At 52.4% G+C, this 18,242-nt stretch overlaps 8 protein-coding genes across 8 annotated transcripts; 2 read left to right on the top strand and 6 right to left on the bottom strand.

Moving 5' to 3' along the window:
* Nucleotides 1-27: 27 nt before the first annotated feature.
* On the bottom strand, nt 28-815 carry EDD37DRAFT_677238 (uncharacterized protein; the record flags this gene model as incomplete). Its single annotated transcript, XM_062819600.1, has 1 exon — nt 28-815. The coding sequence occupies one exon, from the start codon at nt 813-815 to the stop codon at nt 123-125; it is 693 nt and encodes a 230-aa protein (XP_062673232.1). The 3' UTR covers nt 28-122.
* Nucleotides 816-1,194: 379 nt separating this feature from the next.
* EDD37DRAFT_622077 (uncharacterized protein) lies at nt 1,195-3,513 on the bottom strand. The gene has a single exon (XM_062816034.1). It carries the CDS (start codon nt 3,272-3,274, stop codon nt 1,454-1,456), a length of 1,821 nt encoding a protein of 606 aa, XP_062673231.1. The 5' UTR covers nt 3,275-3,513; the 3' UTR covers nt 1,195-1,453.
* A 3,210-nt stretch (nt 3,514-6,723) lies between these two features.
* Nucleotides 6,724-7,604, bottom strand: EDD37DRAFT_622073 (uncharacterized protein). Its single transcript, XM_062816033.1, has 2 exons — nt 7,470-7,604; nt 6,724-7,394 (listed from the first exon to the last, which is right to left on the bottom strand). The coding sequence occupies exon 2, from the start codon at nt 7,237-7,239 to the stop codon at nt 6,865-6,867; it is 375 nt and encodes a 124-aa protein (XP_062673230.1). The 5' UTR covers nt 7,240-7,394; nt 7,470-7,604; the 3' UTR covers nt 6,724-6,864.
* EDD37DRAFT_259116 (uncharacterized protein) lies at nt 6,784-9,138 on the bottom strand. Its single transcript, XM_062810788.1, has 4 exons — nt 8,879-9,138; nt 7,660-8,822; nt 7,468-7,592; nt 6,784-7,366 (listed from the first exon to the last, which is right to left on the bottom strand). The coding sequence occupies exons 2-4, from the start codon at nt 8,808-8,810 to the stop codon at nt 7,260-7,262; spliced, it is 1,383 nt and encodes a 460-aa protein (XP_062673229.1). The 5' UTR covers nt 8,811-8,822; nt 8,879-9,138; the 3' UTR covers nt 6,784-7,259.
* Nucleotides 9,139-9,809: 671 nt separating this feature from the next.
* On the top strand, nt 9,810-11,501 carry EDD37DRAFT_259077 (Decaprenyl diphosphate synthase-like protein). Its single transcript, XM_062810787.1, has one exon. It carries the CDS (start codon nt 10,033-10,035, stop codon nt 11,161-11,163), a length of 1,131 nt encoding a protein of 376 aa, XP_062673228.1. The 5' UTR covers nt 9,810-10,032; the 3' UTR covers nt 11,164-11,501.
* A 452-nt stretch (nt 11,502-11,953) lies between these two features.
* EDD37DRAFT_647024 (mitochondrial thiamine pyrophosphate carrier 1) lies at nt 11,954-13,054 on the bottom strand (the record flags this gene model as incomplete). The annotated part of the gene is made up of 3 exons (XM_062817810.1): nt 11,954-12,082; nt 12,133-12,966; nt 13,022-13,054. The coding sequence occupies 3 exons, from the start codon at nt 13,052-13,054 to the stop codon at nt 11,954-11,956; spliced, it is 996 nt and encodes a 331-aa protein (XP_062673227.1).
* Nucleotides 13,055-13,968: 914 nt separating this feature from the next.
* EDD37DRAFT_559636 (non-specific serine/threonine protein kinase) lies at nt 13,969-16,764 on the top strand (the record flags this gene model as incomplete). Its single annotated transcript, XM_062813805.1, has 1 exon — nt 13,969-16,764. The coding sequence occupies one exon, from the start codon at nt 13,969-13,971 to the stop codon at nt 16,762-16,764; it is 2,796 nt and encodes a 931-aa protein (XP_062673226.1).
* A 284-nt stretch (nt 16,765-17,048) lies between these two features.
* On the bottom strand, nt 17,049-17,790 carry EDD37DRAFT_259049 (U6 snRNA-associated Sm-like protein LSm2). The gene is made up of 2 exons (XM_062810786.1): nt 17,679-17,790; nt 17,049-17,616 (listed from the first exon to the last, which is right to left on the bottom strand). Exons 1-2 carry the CDS (start codon nt 17,690-17,692, stop codon nt 17,334-17,336), a joined length of 297 nt encoding a protein of 98 aa, XP_062673225.1. The 5' UTR covers nt 17,693-17,790; the 3' UTR covers nt 17,049-17,333.
* Between the last annotated feature and the right edge of the window lie 452 nt (nt 17,791-18,242).

The following is an 18,242-nucleotide window of genomic DNA, read 5'->3' as shown; positions in this document are numbered from 1 at the left end:
TTCCTAAGGTAGTCTCTCCATTTATTTGTTCCAGCATCCCCTTCCCACAAGGCTGAACCCGCCAGGGGCCGCCTATCGACCCGTGCCGCCGTCCACCCTTCCCACCAATCAAACACCTAAGCTTAGGTGCTCACCCCCAGAGCCTCACACGCGCGTGTCCAATAAGCCTCCCTCTCTCCATTCACCGTCGTAACCACACACTCACTTACAAAAGCCTGCCACCCTGTCAACCCTTCATGCCTAACACTTTCCTTCACCCCCTCCCCACACTGTGTACTGTAATACCACGCCGCACTGGCAAACGAATATTCATCTGGTTGCACCAGCGCCAGTATTCTCCCAACATCTCCTCCCGCGGCATCCACCTGCGTGCTCAACGTGTCAATACTCGATGCGTACTCGAGAACATAATTCGGCATCATCATATTTCGTGTCCCCTGGCCTGGACGACCCGGTGCGGGATAGTGGTCGGTGTTATATTTCCATGCACCACTCTCGTATGCCATCCAAGATAGCAGCGCTGCTTGTTCCGGCGCCGTGGTGACGTTATATTTCGCGAAACTAATGACAATTGCTTCAGCGATAGCTTCGGATGAGGCGACGCATTCTGCGGGAAACTCAGCGCCCGAGCAACTGGCTGATGTGGGTGCTATGTAGAGAAGGTCAGAGACTGCGTCGCCACGGCGGTCGTGCTTGTGTTGGAGACTGGTGGGTCTATGCAAGTAGTTGTGGCTGTCAGTATGAGTGTAACTGTGCGGCAGAGTCAGGGCTATGGCCACGCTTGCCCACAAGACGAGGCTGATGGATGGTAACATCTTGTATGATCTGTGTTTCTGCTTGTTCGTAGCTTCGTATCGGATCTGATATTCTGTATTGGGTGGAAACTTTCGTCGACTCGTCAAGGATTTTCTTTGTTTAGATGCACATAAAATGGTACGTGCAGCACTAAAGATCTGTAGAAGAAGCAGGAACTTTGTACTGACTGCCTAGAACAAACGGAAGTACTAGAGACAAAGAGGGAGTTACCAAGGACAAAGCGTGAGGGAACGAAACAAAGCGCTGAATGACACGACCATAATCACAAAGAGCCTCAACGTGCGATAGATGAGATCCGCAGTCAGAAACGACACTCGAGACACAGTGATACACATTGTTGTTGTCGATCTGGGAGGAGAGCATCGGTGAGGTCAAATCGTTCAATTTTCCTTTTAGCAACTCAAAACTATGAAATGGGTATCATTATATCCCGATACCATGGTAGACAATGGTATCTCATTACGTCCAGACGCTCCTTCACTCCAGTCTCCAAGTGCATATCCATCTCCATTTTGTCCCTCCATTCTCATGATGTTGAAAACACAAGGTCAGTAAGTACACATGACTCCTCAAAAGCAATGACCCAGGTATACGCGATGGAAATATAGAGATGTCCATAGGCCGGTCAGTGTGTCGTTCAATCGTCCTCGGCCTCAGCATCAGCATCGATGTCTTCGTCAGAGTCTTCGTCCTCTTCACTTTTGACATTGCGCCCAGCGTCGACATCGCTGTCGTTCTCAAGTTTTTGAAGAGGCACGGCGGCATGCCTGACCTCAATACTCTCCTCGTCATCCGAGTCCTGCTCCTCCTTCTTCACGGCGTTGGCAACCCTTCCGCTCCTCCTCCTTCCAGTCGGCGTCCTCTCCCTGGGCCTTTCGGGTGGCAAGCTGGTAAGCACGTACTCGCCCTTCCTCCTCCCAGCTCTCACGACATCATGGGCCAAAGCCCACTGCCGCAACCCCTCGTCCACGGTCTCACGGTCAGCCGTGAACCCTTCCCGTTCAAAGTGCCGGCCAACATGTTCCATACGCTGGTCCCATGCACTCACCGAGCCAGTGTCTGCCCCATCGACGAACTCCTTTCGACAGAACCCGCACTGACTCCTGGCTGGGGCTTCCCTGCTATCTACCCAACATCGCGCCCTTATATTGTCCAACTGTTTCTCAAAGGATTCCTTTTCTTTCTTGGTCACGTCCTTCTCATTCTTCCTCTGGTCCACCCAAGGCGCGTGCATCCGTCGGCAATGCTGTGTGAATAGGTCTTTGCGGTTGAAGTCATTGCAACCCCGTTGTTGACCGCGCACATCGTCCTGCGAGCACGATCCCATGTCACAGCGGAAGAATCCGAGCTGAAGATGCTGCGACGCCACATGGCGCTTCCACTCATTTTTGCTGGCAAACGTGGCGATGCAGCCATAGTGATGGAACGTGCAAGGGAACATCTTGGAGCCTTGCTCCTTTTTCTTGTTTGTCGCGACTCTTTTGGACTTTGACCGCGAGCTCGACACTACACCGGTGTGGTTGTGCGAAGCCGACGATGATTTATGCACTCGTGAGTTGGGATCGATGATGCCTTTGGGGGCCTGCTGGCGCGGTGCGCGGAGCGAGTGCCGTGAGACTGCAGGGTTTCGCCGGCCTGGTCCTCCCGCAGGACAGAAGTCAGAGTCACTGTCGCTCTGCATGACGGCGGAGATCTCTTCAGCCTCTTGAAGGGTATCGTAGTCATGGTCGAGTGCCGACTCAGGTGGGCTTGCCAGTTGTTCGGATATCTCCAGCTCCTCCGGGAGGTGGATCTTGGCATGGAGAGCGTCTGCCGAGTCATCGACAAAGTCTTCGTCAGATTCGGGATCTGGAGTCATCTGGAAATCCCGCATGCTCAATGCGGCGTGTCTGGTTGGCGTCGTCGCAATAGGAGCCTGCATGACTGTAGACTGTGTGGTCCAGGGGTGGTGTGAGACGATCGGCAAGCTCATGTACGCGGCCGAGGATGGCGGACTGTTTTGAACAAAGTAAAAGTCTTGGGCGCTTCTGGTGATATCTGGGCTAAGGGCGTATTCACTGACAGAGGATGTAGTACTTGGCAAGCTGAATGCCGAGGGATCACTTGGCGACAGATATCGAAGCTGTCGATATTGTGTAACATCTCGATCCCAAGGATCCAATGCTTCGAGTTGACATGGCACGCTTCGTCCATCGTACCGGCTATCATGGCCGAAGCCATGGTCAGTAGGGTCGTACGCAGAGAAGCAATGTTGGGTATGGATGTTTTGGCGAGCATGGAGGTTTGAGTAGGGAAACTCATGCTGAAGAGATGGCAGCAAAGGGTTGATGCAAGACAAGTCGCTCTGATCCTCCCAGTGTGGAGGACCTTGGTCGTATGGGTAGCTGCCAGGGAAGTATTCGACACCTTCACTTCCGAGCAGGTCCAGGTTGAGCGGATGCGGATGCATAATGCTCATATTCAGAGTGAGCAGCGCAGCAATCAAAGGGAACACAAGCAGCACCAGACGTTGCTGCTGTGGAGGAATGTGATCATGGAGGACTCAGCTTCCGCCAAGGTGGGAAAGTTTGCAGCTTGTATAGAATTACAAGTGGAACTTGGGGGCATGTCTATTAGACAAGCGTTGGTGGGTCAGGCTGGACAAACAGCAAATCAACACAATAAAACAAAAAACACATCTTCAAGCGATAACAAAAGGGAGCCAGAATCGTTAGTATCAAGAAGATAGAGAAATCCTGGTAAGGATAGTCATCGACATGCCTCGATGCATCCAGTGGCTGCCCATCGGGGCCAGGTAGGAGACAGGCTCTCACAGCAGGTGAATGCGCGCAGAGCCGCATGCTATCCAGAACGGGTCTAAGCAAGAGCTGTACCCTGGTCAAGATTAGCCTGTCACGCTGGAGCGAACAGAACCGGGGGTGGATGGGATGCCTTGCCAGACCACCGTGTACCACCAGCCAGTGTTCGAGGTGTGAGTGGGTGGGTTGATAAAGGCCAGTGACCAGAATGCCGGTTCAAGCGAAGGATATTCTGATTGGCAGAACAGAACCGGTCTGTAGCGCCAACCGAAGGCGGCGAGACATTTTCCACTCCTCAAAATGGTTGCCCTTCAGGACTACTCAGCCCAGTGCCCTCGATGCGCTATGCAAAACGCCCGAATCCACGCCTGTTATTATGGTGGCTCATGCCAGAATCAGAAAAGCCCTGCTGGAAATCTGTCTTCGTTATTGGAATGGGCAACAGCCCCAGCCCCTGCATGGTAACAGCAAGGCCACGGTCGAAACATGGAAGCGCTTTCCCGCCGGTGTGGGGTTTGTTGTGCATTGACATGTCTCGTGGTCAAGGTCAATTGAGTTAGTGGCTGAAATGGTCGAAAGACTTCTGCTTCAGGTAGCAGCTTTCGGGATTCAGAGCGAGAATTGCAAGGGTTATTGTCGAATTCGGAGGGGATAGTCAGAAAAAGACCTTCATCAAGCGAGTGCGATGGAGTTAGTGACTTAGTTGGGACCTAGCTGGGTCGAGATCTCATGAGATTACCGATAAAGGACGGGATAGACTTGTCTGGGTCATATGAACTAACAAAAGACCCAAATATCGTAGTGGAGACGGCCCTAACAGAGGTTAGGAGGAACAAGCGTGCGCAGGAGGGCCGGCTCGAGACCGGGTAACTCGCCATGGTGACGGCCGTAGGGAAGGAGAACACATAGTAATGGTAGGAAGCTTTTGGTGTATCTGTATCCGGCACTAGAGTCAACTCCGATTTCTCGCGAACTAATCGGTTAGCCTGACAAATGAACAGCGAACCCAATGCAGAGCTAAAGGAGACAGCCTCCATGGGCACCAAAAGAATGCTTCGAGGTTACCAGGATGTTGCTGGAAAACATCAGGGGGAAAGGGCAGCATTGGATCAAAAGTGCCGTCTGGAATGTGTCTTGTGCTACCTGGGCTGGTCAGTGGCGTTTTCAGATGGCCGAACACTTTGCACTCCGGGTTACAAAGTGCCATGCACCATGTCATATCTTGTGAAGGTAGAAGTTGACAGCAGGCCTTTAGCGAGAGTGGTTCGAATGCTAGTGCCAATGCGGATGTCGATGCATCAGAAAAGGCAACTTGGAATTTTGGACGGTTCAGCTGGAGTGGCCGATCTTGGTATAGAAAGGCAACCACAAGCTTCAGTGACCGGGGTATGGCGCGGAGAAGGAGATTTTAGTGGCACGGAGTACCTGGAAGGTTGCTTGAAAGGCAGACTTGGGCAGGGATGACGCCGCATCGACTCTAGAAGCGCTGGCACATCTGTCAATTGCGAATGATGGTGCTATCCTACCACACATGTTCTGTTTTGGTGTTGACCATGGTGGTGTTGTTGCAGCTGGCGTAGTGGACCATGTAGATTGATGATTTGCAAAAGGTACTGCTACCTAGGTAGGCTTTCGTGAGAGCCAAGAAAAGGCTGCAGGCAAATGTTTCGAAGAGCGATCGGAATTTCCCAATGACAAGCCATGTCATGGTGTGATAGATGTCGGGAGGAAAAGCCAGTATCGTATGAACCATGCAGTGGAAAGGAGAGATGGAAAAGGAGATGGGAAAAAAGTGGATAGGATTCCTTAGAAGTGAAGGAAGTCTGATGCGCACAGTATCAGACTGTAGCAGCCCCCACACCACACCTAACGTAAAACCCCGTTGTTACCGTCTACAAGTCTTTCCGGACCGAACGGCAGCTGCCAGTGTGCAGTTCCTTAGCCCCTAGGGAGCCCATATGCGGGTCACGGCTGCTTCCATTTCATGCAAGAGTTGGGTGTGTGTGTGTGTGTGTGTGTGTGTGTGTGTGTGTGTGTGTGTGTGTGTGTGTGTGTGTGTGTGGGTGTCGCTGGGGTTGATTTTTGACAACTCATTTGGGTTGCTAGGATCGGCCGTCAAAATGCTCTTGTACTTGTACTTTCGACACTTGTATCGCCTCCACGTAAACTCAATCTTTACGACAAGACAGCACACCGTCTATAAGCATACTACAATGACACAGATAGGCCAGTGAGGCCAAGACGAAAACCCCTTAATGCTAGGTACTGATACAGCAATTCAGTAAACGTCAATTCCCATAGCAATCACGACACACCATGGCATTCATTTCATCAATCCCTGCTCGGGTGCCTTTGACATCCATGCTCGGATCGTGCATAGAAAGTCTTGATTCTTGACCCTGCAGAAAGAGGGGGTAACTCTAGGGGGGGAGCCTTTTAGCGCTTGCTGCCTACGGCTATGCTTGCCATTTCATCCTTCCGCCCATTCTCCTCGTATTCAGCTGCTATTCCTATCTGTCTGCCCCCAGTCAGTTTGCCTTGTCCCTCCCAGCCACCTTCATTCATCATCGTCATCCGCTGAGGCGTTCTGATCGAAGATGGCTCCAGGTGATTCGCGTGTGTAGATTCCTGAGTACACTGACTGGCTCTCTACTTGTTGAAACCTGCAAGTTTATCACCTTAATCCATGCATAGCGCCTGTCTGTCTCGCGTCCGATAATGTCGGCAGCCGTATTCAAATCACGCAAGTGTCGAAAACTCGCTTCTCCTTGCAAGCCACCCTCGCTAGCTTGAGCATTAGCCTGGCCTCGATCTTCTGTTACCCACGTGGCCTCCTTGTACGGAGATATCTTCTTCTCCCAGGCTCCGCTCTCCTGGGACTACCAACCGAACTTTGGCAGCCAAAGCGGACAAACCCTGCTAAGACTGCTCGTCTGGTACAAGGGCCCAGAATTTACGTGACCCAGTACCCATACCCCGAATCAAAAAGGCAAAAGGAAATAGTTTTTCACCACGAATTCAAATTGGGGTCGTCGTATCCTCACTGTCCAAACCACTGGCACCCGGCAGACTTGGCATCCAATGCTTGATACCCGTCTCCCCCAGCACTCTCCCGTGTACCTTGCACCATCTTTTCACAGCACAACCAGCACTCAGCACTCTTCAAGCTCGGCAGGCAACCTCCTTCTGGTTAATATCAGTCGCTAAGAGAGTGACTTGCGGCCTCCTGCATAATGCCACGTCACCATCTTCAAATCTCGCGCACGCGCACTCGCATTCCTTCATCATCGTACCAGTGGTAGTCTTCAGCTCGAGGTCGACTTCCGTGCCTCTCGATGACTGTCAACTCGTCCCCGGGCCGTAAGAGGCTTGACTCTGCGCCCTCGTATTCCCACGTTCGAGACCTTGAGCGCCGATGGTGACGCCTTCCTGATCTAGTTTCGTGGCGTTCATCTCCGTCCAAATCTGGCTTTGCCAAGTAACCCATCGAGGATGAGCGAATCGGTGGTGGGCTGGGTGCATGGTATAACCGACGCTCATGCTCTTCTCGACGATGTCTATCTTGATGTCTTGACTCGTCGAAGTGGGCACGTGGTTGGAAGATATCCTGGTCCCGCACCGCCATGACATGTGTCTGGTGATGACCTACACTCCAGTCCTCATTTTGGCCAGGTGCTTGTGTGGATCGAGATCGGCGCCGTCGGCGATCCTTCGAATGGTGTCTCCTATATTGATCGTTTTCTTCAGCGTGACTGGGAGGATAGTCAGGAGCTTGAAGCTGTGCGGGGTCAGGGCCGACTCCGTGAGACAGGCTCCGGCCTCGCTGAGGAGAATATTGCCGTCCGTGACTTACAGCTGGGGGCCCTTGGAAATATACATGTGGCTCTGCAATGTATGCGTTGGCATGAGGCAGTACGCAGGGAGGTACAACCTGTTCTTGACGACGAGCTCGTGGTATGGGTGTTTGGGCCCGCGATGCTGAGCGCACACTGTCATCATTAGTGATCCAGGCCGACGCAATTGGAGTTGTAGGTATGTTACTTACCGTCTTCGTGTCTCGTACTCATAAACATCACTGTCGGACTCTCCATCTTGGTGACGTTGTCCTTCCCGTCGTTCATCTTCAAAGTGAATCCTCCGTTGCTCCACAGGAGACAGCCGCAATCTGCGGGTGTGTCTCACCACTTCCTCGTGTATTGAACTTGGCTGCCGACTTCTCCTATCTCGATCTTTGTAGTGTCTATCTGAGGAGCTGGGGGACGTAGAGTCGGAGTAATATTGCTCCGTATAACGGGCACGGCCGTTGTCAAGCAACTGAAGCCGTCGACCCGACTGAGTTCGGTGTCGAGAAGCATCTCGCTTCTGGCGGTGCGATGACGCATTCCTAGATCTGTCGTGACGAGCACGATGCTGTCTTCTGGTCGATCGCGAGCTTCCTGAACTGGTCTCCTCTTCGCTGTCCGTTGCCTCATCTCGACATCTTCGACAAACTGTTTTGCCCGGCAGCTGACCAGGTGGAATAGGATGCTTGTAATGGTATCGGGTAGACCTAAATCGTCCGCACACTTCACACTTGTACCTTAGGTCGCCCTGAGCCATGACACGCTGCGGTGGAAGGTTCGGTGGTCCAGCAAGTTGGTTCTGCAAAGGCATTGTGGGTGGAACCGCTCCAGGAGGAGCACCGGGAAATGGCTGTGGTGGAACCGTGAAAGGCAGTGGTTGTGGAAACGGCGGTATTGGGTAAGCCGCCCCTGGAATAGGCTGCATGGGAAAAGCAGGTGGAGGAAGACCAGCGAAAAATGTCTGTGGTGGTTGAGGCATTCCGTTCGAGTTTCGGGCAAACTTGTCCTTGTCTTTGGATCTGGAACGATCACGCTTTTGCTGGGGCGGAACCAGGTACATATTGACCGGCAGCGGTTGAGCGTACGAGGTAGGATCAATCGGTGGAGGATTCGTTGTCTGTGCAGGTTGAGGAGTAGGGGATCGGGGTGCAGGCAACGCAAGCGGTCTCTCGGACGGGTCGTACTGGACGTGGTTGTTCTGACGCGAGTCTCTGGAGGTAAACAGTGAGCGAGAGCTTCGAGGGAGCAATGCTTCAGTAAGAAGTTGCCAGGTAGAAGGCTGTTTGGATTTCCTTCGAACATAGTATGGACGGCCATTGGGACCACGTTCGATCCAAAGTGAAGGGGAAGTCATGATGTTGAAGTGCTGTCACTGTGTTGGCGGAGTGCATGGTGTAGAAGGAGTGAAAAAGGTTTACTGACCTTGGTGAAGAGTTGTTCTCGTCTCGAAACCCGAAATATGCGTCGTATGAAGCATATAATGTCCGACCGTTGACATTGATGGCACCCTGGTGGCCATGTGGTGGTTGCCACATTTTGAGGCCGACGAGGGGAACGTATGGCAGGTGCGTTGAGTGAAGCTCAAAGGAGCAATATCAAAAAGTGACAACTTCGGCTACATCGCGATTTCTTCGTGGGTTAGGTGCGGCAATCAGATATGTCCTGTCGCTGTAACATGATTGTAAAATCGCATGTTTCGCGTGCATCGTAGCTTTTCGTTCCAAACCAACGTAAGCATTCAGAGGGCAATGATATAGGGATGAGGTTCTTCAGATGAAAGCGACCTGGACATCGGAACAGACACCCAATGATGCCTCAGAGGCTCCATCGATATTGTTGCCATTCACCTTTGTCTTCATATATATCATGGGCGACGTTGGATGGCTCTAGAAATACTGATCTCCTCCATGGTCTTTCGATATTCGACATGAAGTGAGAGCTTACCGGTCCTTACATGGCAGCATGGGACAAGGCGGCTATACTTGACCGTCACTTTGTCAGTCAAACCTACCTCCAGAAGCTGAATTTATATCATCTCTTCTCTCAGGGTTCCAGAATATCTCCTTCATCTTCTGCGGTCTCAAATCGTCGCTCTGGTCCATACATTGGTACTTTCGGAACAGGCCCCAAAGTTTGCCGTTGATACTACATTTTGGTGGTCAAGTACTTCAGATATCGCCGCAGCCGAGTGCTAACCTGACCACCATTGTAATGCGGTGCCCGAATGATACACGGAGAAGGGATGTTGTTGTCCTGACTTGAGAAGCTTACGAAACGTGGCTCAACGGCCCTTGGCCCATATCATCGTGCATTGCTCCGCCGATTGGAGATCTGCCCAACTAACTTACTCCATACTACGACTCCAAAAAAAGTTGACAGACAGACCAACGTGTACATTGGATCACAACCTGGGGACAAAATCCTAGAGATCGCATCAGTCCACTCTCCTCTACGGTGTGTGCACAACGTTCGTGGAACCCATAAGCATGTCGTTTGGCCTAGTCTAAACCCAACATTGTCGGCTGTGTCATATTTACCGCCCGTCGCTGTCCTCACTCGAGGCACTTCAACTCACAATGCCTCCCTTCAACTCCGCCGACACTACAACCTACCGCAAAGATGTCGCATCTGGCGGTCGCGCACTTACTGTCGTTGAGCGTGAACGGCTCCTCCAGCAATACCTCCCAGCAGCCCCCGTACAACATCCTTCCAACATGAACACCCGATCCTCAACGACCACAACCAGCCAGAAACCGCGTGGCCACAAACGGCGATTGCGCCCTTACCTGAAAGCCAGGCTCCATTTCCTCATCTTCTTCCTCATTCAATTCGTCTTTGGCGTCTACATCCGTCTGCGTCAATTCTACCATAGCGTCCTCGACCGACTGCTGGCAATCCGGCACTACCACCACCGCACGCCAGAATACATACAGCGCGACGTCAAGAGCCTGGATCGTATACCCGAGCACCTCAGCGTGATCTTGAAGTTCAAGTCGGAGGAAGACGGCGGCCTCGAAGCCCTGTTAGACGAGGTGGCCGAGCTGAGTGCCTGGGCAGCCTCCGCAGGCATACCGCTGCTAAGCGTGTACGAAAAGTCAGGTATCCTGAAGACATACATCACTTCTCTTCAAGATCTGGTCAACCAGAAGCTCGCCTCATACTTCGGTCCGGCCCCCAAGGCACCGAGTCTAAGGGTTTTCGCTCCCAACCATCCATCCACAACTGCCTCACCGCAGATTCTTGCGCAGACACCCAATAAAGCATTATCTACGACGTCAGAACGACCGCACCTCGATTTGCTCCTGCTCTCCGCAACAGACGGTCGAGACACGCTCGTCGACCTGACCAGAACTCTAGCCGAGATGGCGCAGGCACAGAAAATCAGCCCTAAAGACATCACCTCCAACCTCATCAACACCGAGATCAGTGCTACCACGGCCATTGCGGATTCCAAAACCGTCAACGGCAGGGGCACACCGAAGTCACAGAAGGAGGTTGGTGCAGGTGAGCCCGATCTTGTCATCGTATTCGGCCCATATGTCAAGCTTGATGGCTACCCACCATGGCAAATCCGATTGAGCGAGATATACTGCGTGGGCGATCCCAGCCGTGATTCCTCTGGTGGCGCAAGCACGAGAGTCGAGTACCAGGCTTTTCTCAGGGGTCTGTGGAAATATGCCGGCGCAGAGATGAGGTTTGGCCGATGAACATCTTGTTTGTTACACCCAAGTACGGGTTCATGTTGTAGAATGAGCGCTCGTGTGGTATAGCAAGCTCTTAGCGATATGCGTAGGGTTGAGTGTGTAACAAAACAATTCTCGGCAGTGTAATACTGCCACACGTGGCAGTGCGCTTTCAGCTTTGTACTGGTAGGCATGTCGAACTACTTCATCGTGTAGATATGACAACGAGCTGACTTCAGCTTGAGTGACCTGTCCTATGCTCAAGAGGACTGCCCATTCAATTCCTGAGCTCAATAGTCATTGGAACCCATCCCCTGCGCACACAGACAACCTTTCTCACGTCCAAGAGAGAGTACTGTCGGTTGAAGCTTTCCGGCAGAGTCCTAAGCCGATCGGTGTTCGCTACTTTTGTAACATACTATCATGTTGTAAGTCTCGCGGGGTAGGTAGGGCCAGAATGCAGCGACTTGGTCTACCACCAGACCATGCTGATTTAGCACATTGGCTCCCGACTCGCATGTTTTGGCGTCTTCTTGTACCGAGCAGCATCGGGATCCTAAATATGTCAGCAGTGTTCGGTCTCCGACAATGGAAATCCGCAAAAAAAAAACATACGCAGCGATCTTCCGCACAAGATGCACCGTTGTGCTCCAGGCCATCGCCAGCATGGCAACCTGCGAGAGTAGAAGTTCCTCCATGCACTTTCTGGTAACTTCAATATGCCCGTCCACAAGTATTGTGTGGAGATAGGTATTGGAAAATGGTATACGGCAAGAGCCAAAAGAAAAAGTTTCGCTTATCGTCTGCTCAAGTCTCAGTCATCATCATCATCATCGTCATAGGGAGTGTATATCTCCCACATCTCGTCATTCCGGTCTGTGTCGATAAGAGCATGAAGAACACGTTCATAGGTCCACATCGTTACAGCAGAGGCTGGGGCCGCCTATGGACTGTCAGCATGTGATGTTAATAGCAAAGGCAGTAAAGATTTACCTTTATCAGACTGACCGTGAGTCCACGGTACCAGCCTCGATATCCTTCTCGTTGCCAGATAGTTGCAAGGCCTCGTATGACACCGTTGTATTCGGGAATATTCGTGTGAATGTACCTTGTTCTGGTGGGTCCTTGAACTTGAAGCCTCTTCCTCACAAGGTCGAGTGGAAAGACCGCAGTCTTTGCGAAAATGCTTGCGAACACCCCGGCCGTTGCATCGCCAGACCCGAACGGCAGTGTTTTGCCGCCAATATACTGGTGCAGGAACTCATAGCCCGTGAAGAACAAACCCATGTACGGCACAATCTGACCAATAGCAGCGCTCAGGCCTCGAAAGAACCCACGAGGTCCTTCATGCCGGCTAATGTCCCGTACAGCGCCGAGTAGACCTTGGTAGATGCGATGTGATCCTTGGGCGGCGAATCTCGTCCGCAGAAGGTCCAAGGGATATGTTGCTGTAGTGGCAGCTGCTCCGGCAGCGGCACCACTAATGAAAGACTCGACTGACGGTGGCGGCCGTGTTGGTAGCAGACTCTGAGCTTGGGTGACAGAGCGATAGGTGGTGAACTGAATCCCACCATAACAGACATACATCAACTCAGCGGGCACGTTGCCCTTCCATAGCGCACGAACGCCCTCCTCCCTAACGATCGACCGGAGGGTGGAGAATGCTCCCTTGTAAACGGGACCTTTGATACCATCAAGCGACAAAGGATCGGATAATGAATGCGGCTGAAGTTGTAGTCTGATCTTGACCACGTCGAGTGGCGCAATGCAGAATCTGGAAACGAGGCCTGCGACCGCTCCGGATATGATGACTTGTAGTCTCGTGCCCTGGATGAGCGATAAGCTACATAGATCCGTGGTTACTTTGATGTGGTCCACTTACCTCGTCTTTGAGCCGCTCTACTTCCGCCGACATTCGTCTTGCTTCGTCGCCTGCTGGCCGTTGCAGGTATGACGGCCGGTAGAGGACGATAGAAAGAAATGTCGGCGGGAAGTGTGAAACTTGGTTCGTTATCTGGGGTGAACCGTCACGAACGCCTGGAAAACTTTAGGCGTGGTGAACAGTGACATCGTCAGTGGCGGCAGCACGTGATGGCGCGTTCACGGACGCGTGTTTCTCTAAAGCGACTTTAAGTGGTAATGAGACAACGTTCAACAGATATTTACAACTGTGGTGATTACCTGGTATCTATCCCAAGGCTACTAGGCCTCTTGTTGCAGATGATGGCATGGAAAAGGCCAACGGTTGGCTGTTGCGAGACACATTCTCATATGAGCCGGTGGTCTTTTTGTGCCGCCACCAAAGGTAGATGCCACTTTTCTGCCCTCGGCCAGTCCATGCCTCGCAGCGTCTGCCCAAGAAGCTACGGCGGAACGGGATGGGACTCATTGACTGTCGTTCTACACCTCCTTGGCCATCTCTTAGTGCAATTTAGGTGCGGCGATATGAGATGTTGGTGAGATTTGATAGTGCAGAGATATCTAGCTGCTTCATAACCAGACGAGAGAAATGCTGCATTGTATAGATCACCAGCAACGGGGCTGTAGCTACCCTAGTTTGGTGTCATTTGATCTCCTAGCCACGATCAGCATCAATGCCGACGTTTTTGTGAAGTGAAGAGATGGCAGAGTGATACAGTATAGACAATTTTGTCGCGCTAGGCTCGGCATTGACCCCAAAAATCAATTAAGCCGCTCCTAATGCGCGTCATGGGCGCAAAAGTGGTCTTGACAGTGCTTGACTCAACTGCGCATCCACACTCTCTTCGACCCGTTACAAAGTCCTCCTTTGTTGCACACGACCATGCTCGATGCAGTGGCACTACGGCCATGTTCAGGAATCCTCGAGAAAATGCCGATCTAGACATCCTCAAAGCCCTGCCGTCGACCGGTCGGCCACCTACTCCGCCTCCGAATGGTAGCCACACGCAGCAGACCAACTCCTCTCCATACCTTCCTCCAGCTGGCGCAACGCCGAGTAACAAGGCACCGATGAACAAAACTCCGGTTCTCGGCCGTCAGCCACCCTCCAGGATACCCAGCTCAAAGAAGGGTGGCTCTCGTCCGAACCAGAGTATCCTCACATTCTTCGGGAAGGCCGACAAGAATGAGCAGAATGCGGTTGATACCAAGGCCAACGCTCCCTTGTTCTTCAAAGATGCGCATCAGTCCGTCGAAGAGCCAGTCTTAGCGGGGCGGAGTTCACCAAGAGTGGCAGAGGAATCGCCTACGAGGTACAATGAGGATGACGGCCCTGTCAAGAGGAGACGGACTGTGGAAGACGAAGGCGAATTCATGATTCGAACACCTTCTCCCGAACGCAGGAGCTCGACCCATGTGGATGACACAGGCAACCCTTCAGAGGTTCAGAAGAAGGATGCGAAGCCAAGTAAGCACCGAGGTGGCTTTCTGGACGATTCAAGCGACGAGGAAGACGAAAATTGGGGCGCTACCGTTAACACAGTCGCGGAACCCCCTGATGCTGATGATCAAATGGAACAAGACGACTCTGGTGCATTAAACAATGTTGATGTCGCGGCAGGATCCACAACATCCAAAGTACCATTGAAGCCGCCTGACATGAGCAACAATGAAACAACAGAACACGACCAGCATCCACGGACAGTAGGCGAGGGTGGGGCTATACCGGCGCTTGCGCGTGAAGGCACCAGCATGTTCAACGCTGGGGATTTCGGCGACGAAGAGTTTGAAGACGATGAATTCTTCGAGGGTGGGGAGGAGTTCATGGAGCGGCGGTGGATGGAAGAGCAACGCGAAATGGGTTTGGATTTTGACGAGGATTCGAAGTCCGAAGCCGACAGCGTGAGAACTCCCCGCAGCAATTTCGAAGATGATGCACAACTCGAGATAGAACAAGGAGATGGAGTCTCTATGTGTCCAATCTGTAGCGGCAGCATGAAGGGACTTTCCGAACAGCAGGCATCATCGCATGTCAATGCATGTCTTGACGGCAAGGCTGAGCCCTTGCTGACAGAGACTCAATCGAGACCGTCATCTCCAAAGCCAATGCCCAAATCAACTGGCCCGAATGGTTCCGAAGGTCCAATGCCAAAGCGCTTTCAACGAGCAGCGATCCCTCGCCCTGCCCAGTCGAACCCTTTTGCCGTGGGCGGAAACAAAGGTGGGTCAGCTTTCAGTCGGCTGATGTCTGGACACGCAGAAGACGCGGCCTGGGCAGAAGCCGCGTCAAACGAAATGCAGTCTCGGGGGAAGCCTGCATATCAGAGGACGTGCCCGTTCTACAAAATCATGCCGGGGCTCTACATCTGCGTCGACGCATTCCGGTATGGAAAAGTCGAGGGTCAAAATGCCTACTTTCTCAGCCATTTTCACAGCGACCACTACATCGGCCTCACGTCGTCTTGGAGCCACGGTCCGATATATGCCAGCAAAGTCACCTGCAACCTTATGCTTCAGCAACTGAGAGTCGATCCCAAGTGGGTCATTCCGCTCGAATTCGAGAAGAAGGTCGAAGTACCGAACACGAACGGGGTCTTCGTCACCATGATCCCTGCCAACCATTGCCCCGGGTCCTCGTTGTACCTCTTTGAAAAGGTCACAGGCAAGAACCGTGACGGCTCACCTAAGTCGACTCGGATCCTGCATTGTGGCGACTTCCGAGCCTGTCCAGCTCATGTCAGTCACCCGCTGTTGAGACCCGATGTGGTGGACAGTATCTCTGGGCAGGTCAAACAGCAGACCATCGACACTTGCTACCTTGACACGACCTACTTGACGCCCAAATATGCATTTCCAAGCCAGCACGACGTCATTGACGCCTGCGCTCAAATGTGCGTGAGTCTGTCGAAAGAGATAGCAGACCCGAATGACAGCTGGGAAAAGACCAAGCTGGAACGAGCCGGCAGCACAATGAAGAAATTTCTCGAGCAGGGCGAATCCAGTCCGGTCAAAGACGAAGAGGACCCGGACAAGAAAGTCAAAAAGCGAGGCCGGTTGCTCGTTGTGATTGGGACGTACTCGATCGGCAAGGAGAGGATATGCTTGGGCATTGCTAGGGCCTTGGGATCGAAAATATACGCACCGCCGTCAAAGATGCGGATATGTCAGTGCTTGGAGGACGACGAGCTCAATTCGCTGCTGACTAGAAACCCGCTGGAGGCGCAGGTGCATATGCAGACGTTGATGGAGATACGGGCGGAGACGCTGCACGACTACATGATGACTTATAAGGGTCATTTTGGGAGGGTTGTCGGGTTCAGGCCGACGGGTTGGTCGTATCGACCACCTACGTCGCGGTTTACCGAGAACCCGGCTGTGAATACGGTGTTGACGTCGGAGGGTTGGAAATCTCGGTACACCATGCGCGACCTCGCTCCTCAGCGTGGGAGTACGCGGGAGTCCAATTGCTTTGGTGTGCCGTACTCGGAGCACAGCTCGTTCAGGGAGTTGACTATGTTTTGTTGCGCATTGAGGATCAATCGGATTGTGCCGACTGTGAACGTGGGTAGTGCAAGAAGCAGAGAAAAGATGAAAAGCTGGATAGAGAAGTGGGATGCTGAGAAGCGCAAAAACGGACTTTTCAAGGTTGAGGTTGGCGCGGATGGATGGGGTAGTGGTGATGGGAAGCTACGATATGGGGTGTAGAAAGTGACATTAACACTGCGCCATCGAACGTTTGTGGCCTATTGGCAGTCTGGCTCAAAGCGCATGTATATTTGATGATACACGTCGCGAGAAACCGTCATCATCGCGACTTTGCTGCTCTCGTAGTATTGATGAGAAGGTCCCCATCGCCTCTGCCAGCCATTCCTGGTCTCATCAAATCACAGATTCATCAGGGCAGTGCCACTATAAGGCTGTTTCTCCTCCGGCAACTGCAACGTGACCAAGCCGTAGTACACTCAGGAGGGAACTCAACACTGGCGGTTCATTGCCTCCCTGTCCACCAGATCTTTCCGTCAACCGTCTCCGTTTAGTCGCAACCGTTTCTTTTCTGGGGGGCTGGACGGCTCATCAGAAGGCACTCGACGACGGCTGGTCGATCCAACTGCTGCCAGGGCTCCAAGTCCTACCGACTCTCCACGCTGGAATATCCTGGGGCCTGTGGCTAAGACTATGGATGCGTGATTCGTTTGACGCTTGGCAAGTGCGATACAATGGCGACCTTGCACATTTTGATCCGTGCAGTTCGAAAGGTACGGTGGTTGTTCCTCCTAAGCAGCCTTTCCCTTCTGCGCCACGGCTTCTCTTCTACACGCATCCTCCAACAAACCGCGGTCGACCTTGTCCGGTGGGAGGTGTACGTATCTGACGACCGAGCCTCGAATGAAGATGTTCTTGACGGAACTGAGGTGGGGGTATTTCAATTCGTCTAGGACGACGATGTCGTCTAGCTTGATGTTGAGGTATTGATCGACAGATTTCAGGGTGCCGCGGATAGAGATGTCGTTCTTCAGTTCGACCGTGACGGTCTGCTGGGTGAGCGTTTTAAAGAAGCTGTGAGGCAGGCACGGTTAGTATGGATGTCTTGTGAGGGAGAATCTCTGCAAATTCCATACCTAAAGAAGAGCATTTTCGCGGTATGGGAGCGAATACGGCTGCGACTTCAAGAAATCTATTAGTGTTGTGCTGCAGACCACGCCCGAGAATATGGACCTCTGTACGTGGGTTGATTGAGATCTCTAGATGCAGTCAAGTAAATTGTGGATGTAGACTGGTTCGAGCCAAAATTGACGCTGCCTTTACTGCTCTTGTTCAAGCTGGCCTGACATGATGCTTGGCAGGACTCGGGGGTCAATTTTAGGACTTTTGAAACAAGCCTCTGTAGATAGAGATATTTTTCGTCAGACTCACTGTCAAGTGCAGGCGCATCTCTCAAGCCTAGGATGCCGTGATGCATGCTCCCTCTCTTTTAAAGTCAACATGCCAGGTATTCCACCAACGGTGAGACGCAATCAGCCACAAATTTGAGGCTTAGTTCTCAAGCTCGGTCGCTTGTGCCGATATCCAAGATGGAACCCAGATGGAACCAGGATGGAAGCGAGCCTCCATCTGCAACCACTATTCGCTGGTACCAAGTCGAGGGGTTGCGCTATCTACAAGTTGGCTTGTGCCTATGGATT

The sequence above is a fragment of the Exophiala viscosa genome (assembly GCF_022695815.1).
Source record: "Exophiala viscosa unplaced genomic scaffold EDD37scaffold_2, whole genome shotgun sequence".
Taxonomy (NCBI): Eukaryota; Fungi; Ascomycota; class Eurotiomycetes; order Chaetothyriales; family Herpotrichiellaceae; genus Exophiala; species Exophiala viscosa.
Note: the sequence above shows the minus strand (reverse complement) of the source record. Positions and strands in the feature narration are given on the sequence as shown.

What these genes read in the sequence shown, in the direction of transcription:
- EDD37DRAFT_259077 (XM_062810787.1), top strand. Translation starts at nt 10,033, where the DNA reads ATGCCTCCCTTCAACTCCGCCGACACTACAACCTACCGCAAAGATGTC.
- EDD37DRAFT_622077 (XM_062816034.1), bottom strand. Translation starts at nt 3,274, where the DNA reads ATGAGCATTATGCATCCGCATCCGCTCAACCTGGACCTGCTCGGAAGT.
- EDD37DRAFT_259116 (XM_062810788.1), bottom strand. Translation starts at nt 8,810, where the DNA reads ATGACTTCCCCTTCACTTTGGATCGAACGTGGTCCCAATGGCCGTCCA. An exon ending in GAGTACGAGACACGAAGACG is followed by an intron (nt 7,593 to 7,659) that starts GTAAGTAACATA and finishes GTGTGCGCTCAG; the next exon opens with CATCGCGGGCCCAAACACCC. An exon ending in ATTTCCAAGGGCCCCCAGCT is followed by an intron (nt 7,367 to 7,467) that starts GTAAGTCACGGA and finishes CTATCCTCCCAG; the next exon opens with TCACGCTGAAGAAAACGATC.
- EDD37DRAFT_622073 (XM_062816033.1), bottom strand. Translation starts at nt 7,239, where the DNA reads ATGGCGGTGCGGGACCAGGATATCTTCCAACCACGTGCCCACTTCGAC.